Here is a 12,077-nt window from a genome sequence, read left to right as displayed (position 1 = left end):
AGGAACGGAAGGAAAATACAAGAGGAGGTAAGAAGAGGATGAAGTTGGAGAAGTTTTGGTTAGGAAGAGAAGACGAATGGAGAAAACGTGGAGGCAGGATACTGAGACGTGTTGGTCGAGCGCAAAGCCACTCAGTCACGTTCAGGGTGTGATGTTACAGATGGCTCCCCCTGCGACGGCTTCCATGATTCGACAATGATTCCAGCGCTAAGCTGATCACCATGGAAACGCTTTGTTTTTATGGTGGCCTGCACTTATGCACAATAACCCAAATCATTGCATGATGTGTTGATGTCTGATGGGCATCTAAAATTGTTTCAGTACTGACCCTGAGAGCGCAAGTGTTTGTTCCCAGGTACAACCCCATTTGGGTTTTATGGATACAGCAGATATGTGCCAAAAAAAAACAACTTTCAACCGAGGTGGTAGAAGACTTAAGCTTGGGATTGTTTTGCAGTCGACTTGTCATCTATAAACTTCTCTGCATAATAAAACATTCTACAGTGAAAGATGTCTTCATGCAACACGAGGATTAACTTGAGTCCAGGTGTACATTTACAGCAGGAGCTAAAAACAATCTCCACGTGTTTCCAAAAGTCCCAAAATTGAATCTGGACTTTGACCGGAGGTCAAAGGTCTTTCTTAAGGTCTCATCACAATAAGACCTTAAGAAATTAAGATTGTCGGAAGAGGAAAATGAGCATAAAAATCTTGTTGAATAAATTAGACATTAGTTTGTATTCACCCAATTATTGGACCTGGGCAAGAACTAGAATAACAAGATATTTTTTTATTAGATCATGATATATAAGAAGTGTTTATATTCCCAGATGCTAATGTTAGCTTCATAAAACCACATTATTAAGTGTTTTTGGTTTTCGTGGGGTACAGCTGAAGTCTGCTTACAGTGATCCTTTCATCGCGATCGTTGACTCGGATGTTGTTTCTCTTCCAGGAGATGGTGGGTTCAGGATGGCCTCTGGGTGGGATGCACTCCATGACAGCGGGCTCGCCTGCAGCCACCACCACATCGCTGGGTGTCTGACGGAAGTCGTCTCTCAGAACTGGAGGCAGAAAAAGATGCACAGTTAGAACGAGCTTCCACGTCGATGGCACTGCCTCCGCGCCGTTGTGACGTGGGGTTCTTACTAAAATCCTGCATACTTATGTTGATTGGGCTTTTCAGTATACACAATCTATACAGGAGTCTGTTACGCCTTCGCTCACTGGCACTCCTGTCAAGAAGCTGAAAAGCACAAATCATGATGAGCCATTGTTGTTCAGACAGTACTTGACAGGACTGAATTGAAACATGGTGTGCATGTATCCCTGAGGTCTTCATTGCCTTCATATCATGAGTGTGTGGCATCCCAGCACATCAATAATGAAGGCTCCAGTAGCTGAGGCACACAATGCCCTGAATTATTCAGCCTGACCCAAGCACACTCCCACAGACACACACAAACACAAAGTCATAATCTAAACAAGCAAACTGAGTAAATCAATTTAATCAGCCACTGTAATTTACCCAGAATACAGAATTTCAGCTTGTATGCTTTCAGGGTATATATTTATGAAGATGTGAACATTATTTTTAGAGTCTTGTTCTTCATATTTTAAGGGCTCTCAGATCGCAGATGTTCCTTACTTCAAAATAAGAGTCACAAACACAGATCCAGCAGCTATAAAGGAAGCACCATAGCTTGATTAAGCAAAGCTACATGCTAACACTACATAGATAGCTCTTCATGAAACGTTTAGAGTATTTTTGTTTGTAAGAGATGTTACTGCACCACTCGGTTTTATGCAATACAAAAGCCTCATTAATTGATGTTAGTAAGTTCAATTCTAGACTAAACATTGTTGGGAATGTTTGGACACCGTAGATGTCCTTTTTATTTTGACTTTGCTGACATTGCAGAAGGCATCAAGCATTTAACCTCAGCTAATGTACGCAGCATTAAAGTTTGCATTTTAGCCAATGTATTGTTTCTTGTCATAACCAGCTTTTCAGTAACGATATGTTCATATGCAGGCATCTTCAGAGTCGGAGTCTCTCCTTTCAAAAAAGCATCACCCAATAAGTCAGCTGTGTCACGATTATTATTATAAAATTCTTTTAATTTTTCAAGATAAAGTGACAAATAATGAATTTCACCCATGAATCTCCTCATTGTTGATGAATCTCGAGGCTGACCTAGATATTACTGGCTTGTTTACCTTAAAAGCTTTAAGCTACATCATAAATTAGCAGCTTTATTTGTACCGACAGCTGCTCACAGTCTTCTCCATATTCCAGCTAAATAAGCTGTCAAGTGCATCAGATCTCTGGGAACGTACTCTTTAATGCACTGCATGCGAGCCTGACAGCTAAAAGTAACAGAATTAATTTATTCCTGTTGCATTAAAGGTCTGCCTGTAAAACCTGATAGATTTGATTTGCAGAAGAAGGATTTCGTAAGGTTTACGGTAACTGCTCATATTGTAGTTGAATTATTTCTTATCTTTTAGGCTCAAACAGCATGTTCTTTGCAATGTCCTTTGCGCATTTGATGCCTTGAAAGATTAGTGCGAAGCCTGCCTGATGCTTAATGTCTTATTGTCCTGTCTTACTGTCACTGAGTTGCATTCATACACGCTTGAGTGTTTGAAGTTGTGGAGCTGAAATTCCCCAAATAAATAAAATAAAACAAATTCAGCAGTAAGAACAACATGGTCCCATTATTAATAATAAAAATGTCCAAAAGCACATCCAAACTCGAGTGCTTCCTGCTTTTCTCCCTAGGATGTCATTAAAGAACTTAAATTTGAGCAATGGAAAATATATATATATACTGTATATGTATATATATATATATTTTTATCTTGGCATACGTTGGTTCCAGAAAGTGGTCCATAATCTTTATTATTTAATCTGTATGAATTATGTTTCATACCTACTGCCATCGATGCTGCAAAGAGTTTGATTCGGCTGTTAATGACTGACAAAGGGAAAAGTTTCCTTAATCAGACATTATTGGCAGATTCAAGGAAAAAAAAACAAAAAAACAATTTTCTCATGTTTTGTTGCAGGCAATAAGTTTGGTTCCATTTCCTGAAATCTGGTTTATAAGAAACGCGGATCCTGATCATCCACAAGGCTCACTGACTTCCTATGTAACGGCTCCTGTTGTCTGTCTGGCAGAAGTCTGTTGAAAGTTTCATGAAAATGTGTGCATGTCAAAGGAAAAACTCCTTTATCTAGTATAAATGTAGCCAGCAGTTCTTGCTTACTTTTTCTCTTTCCAAACTGGCTCGAGGACACAAAAAAAAAAAAAGATTCCTTAACTCCTGGAAAAAAATAATGCCTGGGTTATGTGCAGTATTTCATTCGCAACTTGGACTTGCACTACAAAAGAAGTAGCTGGAAAGATTATTCTCTGAGTTTGCCTTGCTGCTTAAGTTGAAGTTCAGCAATTTTATTTACTTGCAAACTTAACCGGGTAAATATATAAAGAAAGACTATTTTGCTTTATATGGAAAGTAAACAGAGAAATCGTCTGGTAGCCGGAACATTTTCAGCTCATTTTCAGTTTCTGTCAGAAACTCTAAATCTGATATTTTTCAGATCAATGAGCTCACATTCATACACAGAAATACCCAATACCAGACCTCGCTAACAACATCCTTCAGTATGGATGTTGGAGTGAGAAAGCAATGAAGAGCAAGATTTTTTTCCAGAGATAATAGAAAGGCTGAACAGAACACAACTAATGTAAGTGTTATTGACTCGCATTTTATGTTTGGTGGCTTTTTAGAAATTTCAAAGTTAAGTTAAGAACATTCCTCTTATTGTGGTTTAGGTGATGCCAACCATGCATCTAAAATGTAACCTTCACAATAATTTTGCCTCCAAACAGTATAGCCTTCTTTTACAGCAACTGCTCGCTCAGAAAGTGGTGCAAATATAAATAAAATTGACAATTAATCAATAAGGAGCCTAGGAAACGCATCTGGATTCCATCAACATCGGCAGGTCGACGTTTCACTGAAATGAACGTTAAAGTAACATCCTAGATTCAAGTCACATAAACACATAACGTGGTTTATTTATAGCGCTAATCAGAGTCTGGTCATTAGTCTGAGTATTTGTGTGAATTATTTTACAGGACGTAAATGCTAACAGGATCCAAACTGCTATGAAAAGCTGATGGGTCATAAAATGTGAATGTTGCTTATACGTGCTCCGGCTTCAGGATGCAAACATGTTGCTGTAATGTAACGAAGTCGCAGAGGAGGATTATTGTTCTCTAACACATCTAGGTATTTCAATTCTATATATTCCTTAAAAAGCTGGAGGAACTATTTCTTTCTGTATTCAAGATAACACCACATTGTTGGAGGTAGTGTGTGTTTGCGTGATGGGGATAAAACAACATATTCTGTTTGGAATCAAGGTCATGAAAGAAGGACATATTGATACGTGAGAGAGAAAATAATGCTCCCATAATCAAACAGACTGCTTGTGCTGCCCTGTCCTTCCAAGTCTATGCCATTGTGCTTGTTGTACCTTTGTGTCTATGAGGGAGAAAACGGCTGATTGTGGCTTTAGTCAGACCCATACAGTGATGGCCAATTACTTTGCACAGAGCATTTGGGGCACACCGAATCCCACTGGCCCCCTACAATCTCGGAATGATATGCAGAACCACACCCCTGACCTTTTTCATACCTATTACTGACATTTTGCTCAGTCACAATTCACATAGATTAAGCAGAATCGAACTAAATTGTCCAGGATCGTGTCCCATCACGCGGCGTGAGGGAGGAAACAGGTTTCCCCCCCCCCATCCCCCCAGGTTTAAATTAGCATGCGGTGAGGTTAAAGGACTGCTGTCATGACCTGTCACACAATATTCTGAAATCGTGGCTCCGGGGAGTCTGATCGTTTTCATTCCAGCCCCCAGCGTTCCCCAGATCTGAGCAAGAAAAAGGACTCGAAAAGTTTATTAGATACTCACAATTACCCATGAGGCCCTTTGGGGCCCATATTAAGTGGGTGCACTTTGACCTTTTCTTTAAACCCCTTCAACAAAGCCAGAGTAATCTGCACCACTGGGGCTGAACTGTGTTCTTTAATCAAAGCGCAGGCTCCAAGTAGAACCCACAAGGTATAAGATAAGGAGGACCAGCAGGGAGCTGCCGACTTCTGGTTTCTCCTTAAGGAATATAAAGAGCAACAAAATACTTTTGTCATCCAGTAAAAATGTAGCCGCTTCCACAAATCTATTGGAAAGAAAACCGTGATGTTCTTAAACACAACCCAGAGTTTAAAAACAAAAATGTCATCCAGGCTATGAGATAGAGGCGTCTGTGAACGAAACCCAATTAACAAGAATTAGACTCAAGAGTATATATATATATATATATATATATATATATATATATATATATATATATATATATATATATATATATATATATATTTGTGCATATCTAAAACTGAAAGTATACAAGCTGACAGCCTCTGTAGGGAATGCTGTGGTCTTTTCAGGAGCTCTTTCACACCCTCTGTGCTTCTTCTGACTCCAATTTTAAATAACCTCTGTGATACTGAAAACAACAGAGTCTGTTTCACTCAGTGACAGCTTCCACACTGATGACTATTAGCCATAAAACCCAAAACACATCCACTTCGGCATCTGATCCGACAGAAAGTCCTAAGATCAGGTTGGATGGCGTATACAGCAGTTGGAACAGGTTCTGAATGTCTGACCAAAATAGACGTGGGGTTTATTTTACTGGGTTACCACTACTGTGTTAAAACAAGCCGGATAGTTTCCATTGTTTTTTCTCTCTTTCTACCAAAGTCTGGATAACAAAAAGCTCCAGCCTGGTGCATGGATCTCAATTTTGTTTACAGAGACTTCAGCAGCCATTTTATTTGTTGTTCCGGGTTTTGGGTGTTCTGTTTGTTTCTTTTTGGATGTTTAAAATGTCTTTCAGGTCCCGTGTTAAACGTTCATTAGAAAACTAAAGTTTATTGGTCTTCGAGAGGCTGCACTTGCATTATTAAGCACTATATAACTTGAAAATGGTCTCAAATTGCCGCATTTATCGCAATGATTTGGGCCAATACATCGCCCGGGTAAATCTGTTATTGTGACGGGTCTGGGGTAGTTATCTATGGCTGGACCTCACAGAAAAAAAAAAAAAGAAAAACGTGGGACAGCGATCTTGTTGGAGCAGCTACAGCTTTCTGTCTATAGCTGCTTGTGTTGATGCCGGCGCTACGTTCTACTGCGTAAATTCTCTGGAGTCTGGTGGCACATTGACGGACCACTGAGTCGGAGCCTGTGTCAGGTAAAAAATCTGCTCAGCGGGTGAAAAGCTGGATTGCGAGCGGTGCGTTCTGGGCCTAAGAGGGCGTTCGCTAATGGAAAAAGATCAGGATTTTAGCCGCTCCTCAGTAGGAAATACTGTTGAAATTTGCAGAAACCCTATTACGTGAAACTCTCCAAAGACATCTTGATCAGTCACTGCTTTTATAAATCGAATGAACCAAAGCATTGCAAGTCTATGTGAATCTGCTAGGAATAAAGAGTGACTGCAGAGAGGGAGTGATGGTGCCTTGGGCTGCAGGGCTTATGGAGGTAAGAGGAGGGGGAGACGGATGTAAAGCGGCTCAGGCGATGCTGAGGGGGATTGAGCTGGGCATCTGTCATTCTGTCATCAGACATCTTGTCCTGACATGAAGCAATCTGCTTTGGTGTGAACGCACATCAAGAAGCACTCTGATGTTTTTTTTTTGCTCTTTTTGCCCAAGTCCAAACATCTTTCTCAGCCTCATTTCAAGCCTGCGGAGACACAGCCAGCCCCATCTACTGCGTTCCCTCTAAAAGTGGAGCGGGCTCCCCACAGCAATATCTGCCCAGGCCCACCGGCCCTATGGGGGCCCTCATCAGAAGCCACCTTCCATCAGCCACTCTCATTATCCAGAGAGGACCCCCCTCTGATCCCTATCAGGCCTTACACCCCAACAACAGCCCACACAGGATATTGGCGTGTGCGGCGGGAGTGTGTGTGTGTTCTCGGCGGTGATGGGAGGCTCTGTGGAAGTGTGTGCGGCGTGTGGAGGGGAGGCGGGGGGGGGGGTCTCACAGTTGGAGACAGATGTCCGTGCCGCCGCTAAGCACCAGCCCCCCCACCCCGCCACATCCCCAATGCAAACACAGACACTCTGGTGGATGTGCTGCTTGGCAGCTGTGGTGGCAAATACAGCAAAACAGAGTCTGCATTCAATATGAGCCTCTCTGTGCAACATACAGGCCGACTGTAATCCCCCCGCAGTCCACCAGCACACACACACATGCACACGCACTCAGGAGAAAGCCTTTCTTCCAAATTTATTTTAGCCTATTGATTCCCCCACAAAGTATTTTACAGCCGTGCTAAATGTCAGGAGATGGTCTGGCTCTCTGGAAATGATTATATGACCAATCATAAAAGTGACTCAAAGATAACAGTAAATGAAAGTAAATCACAGTGAGAGGACATTTTAATTACCCCATCCACAAGCGCAGTAGGGTGACCTTCTCTGTCCAAGCACTGCTCACTTCCCTTCAACCGCGCACACACACACACACACACATGCACACGCACGCACGCACACACACACACACACACGCACACACATAACCTGTTCATCAACGTCCAGAGCTCGCCCCCCCCAACCTCCCCAACCAAATCTGTCCCCTCCATCTTCTTTTGTCCCTTAGCTAGTCCCCTGGCAGGGCCATTTAGGCCACCGCTGCTGCTGTGTTTAGTCTTGTCAGCTGAGTCCATTTAGCAGCCCGTATCGCCCCGTTCCCGCCCGGCAAGTCCTCGGACCCCCACCTTCCTGCCGTCGCCACCAAACCTGGCTCACAATCCGAAAGCAGCTGGTCCCATTAACGATGCAGACGACAACGTAAGAAATGATTTCCATACAGCCCAGGAAAAAAAAAAAGAAGAAGAAAATAAGAGTCCCAGGAGTTTGGGAAGAACATGCCGTTTTCTTTCTCTCTGTCTGGGTTTACTGCCTATAAAAGGAGAAGAATCAGTAAGGGACGCAGTAACTAGTTAACTTTTAGTCGATTCTGTGCTCTGCAATATCTTTGCTGCGTTTCATGTCGGCAAGTCGTAAACACGTGGCAAAACTGATTTTTCCAAGAAGGTGGAAGATGGGGAACTGGGAGGGGAATGTCAGATGGTCTGAATTGCATAAACAATGTGTCAGTAATTTACCAAAAGGCTACTGCAGACGCCACTTGGCATGACGACGGTCTCTTCTTCGTCCACCCGCGTGATCAGCGTCACAATGTACGTTGAAGCTTCTAACCTGGCAACTTTACGCTCTCATAAAAACGCTGCTGGCTTCCAAAATCTGAAAGCGTAGCTCAAGCTGCATCCTGAGCGTCTGAGACAGTGTGTCTGTGCTGCTGTCTGCAGCACGTCGGTTCATCGTCGGAGACGCCTGCTGCGCGTCGAGGAAGAGCCGCCTGCAGCGGTGGAAGGGGTGCGACGGATTTAACTGTAATCAGAGGTGATCGGCTTATAATGACTTGGGTTTATAATGTTCCAACGTGCACAAAAAGTGGTCAAGGTAATAATTTGACACCTAAGTTCAGCTGTGCAAGATGAGCACCAGTCGGTGTTCTGTAAAAAGACACTCAACTGTCTTTTTGCAGCACACAGTGACGAAAGATTGCAGCTCAGCTCTGCTGCTGCTGAAGACGTCCAGGATAATGTTCTTTTTTTGTTGCTCTTTTCACCGTCCGTAATGAAATTCTGTCTAAACTCATTTGTCAGTGTTTGCTGTGAATGTAGCCAATATTCTTCTTTCCTGCATTTCTATGACTAGTCGAAGTCGACTCGACTTTCATTGCGTCAACCTTGACTTTTAGAAAAAAATATGAAGTAGTGTTACTCCTGCCAGTGTTGTTCGGCTAGAACTAAAACAGAGGAAATGTTTGACTTTAACGACTCTGTTCTTTGAAATTATTGAATGTTATAAGTTTCCAATAAAAAAGATAATCGATTCAAATTAACATTGTTTGGGTCTTTTAGACATGCAAAGATGTTCAAAGTCAAAATAGTGCATCATAAGAAGTTTATTAATTAAAAGCTCAGTTAATTTATATAGCACCAGCTCAAAAAAAAAAAAAAAAATATATATATATATATATATATATATATATATATATATATATATACATATACATATATATATATATATATATATATATGTATATATATATATATATATAAAAGATTTTACATACAATGGTTCTGACTGGAACCTTTGTATGTTGTGCATTCCTGGTATGCCCATTTATCTGACGCACAACATCAACAAATAACAGTGATGGATGACAAAGCCGCTTCTCTTGGACCAATGGGGGTTAATTTAAAAAAAAAAAAAAAAAAAAGAGCTGATAGGAAAATGGAAAAGACTGTTGCTGTGTTCAAGTTGTTTGTGCTAAAAATAGTTAGCAGAGCTATTCAAGCCTACAAAAGCATCTCAGAGCTAAACATGTTGCAGCACTGCAGACGTCCCCAATGCTAACGTCAGAGTCCACAGCCCACATTTCTAAAGAAGGATTTTTATCAAAGAAGTTCCATGAATGATCAAGGGTTCCTCAAACACTTGAAAACCAGACGGGTATAATAGCACTTTTTATCAAGCTGATGGCTGAATAATCTAAATAAGATTAAAAACAATAAATGTTTTTGTTGTTCAGCTCAATGCTCTATTTATTCAATAATTTAGCAGCAAAACGGGTTTTTGTCTATTTTGGTGAACATGAATAACAGATCGGAAAAATGTTTCCAGTAAGGCGATAAAATCCTGCCGTTCCCACTTTCCGCAAACCATCACACAAATTTAAATTGACTTAAAGAGGCAGCATTATATAAAATCAACATTTTTGAGCTATACATCATGTTATAATGTTAATACCTAATCAAAGACATACCTGGAGTGTTGCCTTGATACTTTCATGCATTTTTGAGAAATCCTTTAATCTCCCGTGGCAACCATTCAACTGTGAAAAACGCCTGGGTGGACCTAGCCCCGCCTTCGAGTCGCAGCTCCTCCTCTGAGCTGCAGTTTCCTAGCTCTAACCTCACTGAGGAGCCCTCCCCTGCAGCGCCCCCACTCAGCTCCTTCAGACTAGCCAGCATGAGTTAGCAAACACTTGGCTGAGCTGCTCATCTGCTGAGTTTGTTACACGAGCTACTTCACAGTGCAACACAGGTAAAAACGTTGTTGATGTGATGACTTCCTGAGGGCAGAGTTTCAGAAAGTAGTTTTTAAGCCCAATTTCAAGGCATTAAATTACAAAGTCAAATTTCTTTAAGTCATATTTGATATATATCACATTTTTCTAGTAACTGAAATGAACATAGTTAATTGATTGCTATAAAATGGCATTATGTGCCTGGAAGACACATAATACTGCCCCCTTTAAAAGAGCGAGAAACTACCAAGCTGAAAGAAATCATGTCTGTGAAGGTGAAGGTTTCCAAGCGTTCCTAAACACTCATTAATAAGGTCTGACCCCTGCACACCGTCCTGTCACACGGCGAGGTAGAATGAGCAGCATGGTTAGGATTAATGAGGTGCAGTGAGCACAGGGTGGTGCTGGGTGGGGGTAACACTTGGTAGAGACGAAAACTGGAGTCCAACTGTGGGTTTGGTTCAGTGGGACATCGCATGAGCCTGTGTTCCTGAGGAGGTGTCCTCTGTGCTTCATGCGTGCCTGCGCATCCATAGCAGTTATAATGAAGCACACAGACAGTAAGCATGCTAAAGCAGAGACAGTGAGGATGATTGGACGACCTGGGTGGTAAGCTACTGTCCCCAGGAGACAAATAGCCAGTGTTCTGCAGTGCTCCAAACATGATCCTGTTGGCAACTGCGCTGTTTATCAAGGTTATGCAGCCATTTGTAGCCACTTTGCAAAATTGCAACTCTGAAGCTGCTCAGATTAAAGTTTTAAAGAGTCTTTACTTGTCTCCATATCCTGGCCATTCCCTTTCTACGCAAGTCTGCTCTTCTCGTCTCCCTTCGGTGCTTTCTGTCATTGAGCTCGACTTCATCCTGGTCAATCAGCGAACAGACGAAGGAGTTGTGAACGATGGTGTTGACTTTCTGCGCTGTTTTGGAATCGGAGCTGCACGCTTGTCAAAAGGTGAGGCATCTGACCCTCACAGACATCAACAGAACACCAAGACAGTCAACTATAAGTCATTAACCCTTGTGTTTACAAATGGGGTCCAACCGACCCCACACATGTAAAACTTGTATCGTTTGCCTCAGTCCTCGCACGCACAAGGGTTAAAAAGTAAATGAAGCAGCATGTGAACAAAACTTTCCTCATTTTTCAGACTGGACAGTGCTTCTGCCATGTCTGACTGAGAAATTAGGTAAGATTTCTGAAAGAGCTTCTACAGTTTCTATGGGGTGTGCATCATGAAATCACTGAAGTGCAATCATCCTACTGCAGGCGTCTCAACCTGCATTCATCGAGGGCCAGAGTCCTGCAACTTTTAGATGTGTCCCTTGCCCGACATACTTGAAACTGCCTCACTATTGCACTATTGCTGCATTTCCATTATAATTGTCTAAAATATGTTGTCAATATTCTGAGAGAAAACACAATCTTGCAATTGCAATGCTTTTCATTGAAAAGGAAACACGCAATAAGTCATTTAAAAACATGCTGCACTATGATCCTCCAACTACTTCCTGATGACGTTTTCTTCATGGTCTGTGCCAGTGGCGACATCTGGTTGTTGATCATGTGACTAGTGCGTGTGTGTGTGTGTGTGTATATATATATATATATATATATATATATATATATATATATATATATATATAGGTGTTTCCATTGCAGTTCTGCAAAATAAACTAATTTCGATACAGCTGAAAAAGAACCTAGCTCATTGTTTTTAGTGAAACGCAACAGTTGCTTTGAACTTAGCATGTTTCCATTCAGCAAATGTATTTTCAAGATGCCATATTGTTCAATTATATGGTCAATGGAAACGCA

At 41.6% G+C, this 12,077-nt stretch overlaps 1 protein-coding gene across 1 annotated transcript in view; it reads right to left on the bottom strand.

Annotated features, from left to right (window-relative positions):
- The window catches only part of robo3 (roundabout, axon guidance receptor, homolog 3 (Drosophila)), a 170,232-nt gene that overhangs the window by 43,446 nt on the left and 114,709 nt on the right, over positions 1-12,077 (bottom strand). Inside the window, exon 3 of the mRNA XM_088012628.1 lies at positions 907-1,064. Within this exon, the coding sequence (XP_087868754.1) occupies positions 907-1,064 (158 nt within the window). The remainder of the gene's footprint in view (positions 1-906; positions 1,065-12,077) is intronic.

This window comes from Poecilia mexicana, unplaced genomic scaffold (genome assembly GCF_051168715.1).
Source record: "Poecilia mexicana isolate PSO_F unplaced genomic scaffold, ASM5116871v1 scaffold_14, whole genome shotgun sequence".
NCBI classification, from domain to species: domain Eukaryota; kingdom Metazoa; phylum Chordata; class Actinopteri; order Cyprinodontiformes; family Poeciliidae; genus Poecilia; species Poecilia mexicana.
The sequence above is the reverse complement of the archived record's forward strand: the minus strand, read 5'-3'. Positions and strand labels throughout refer to the sequence as shown.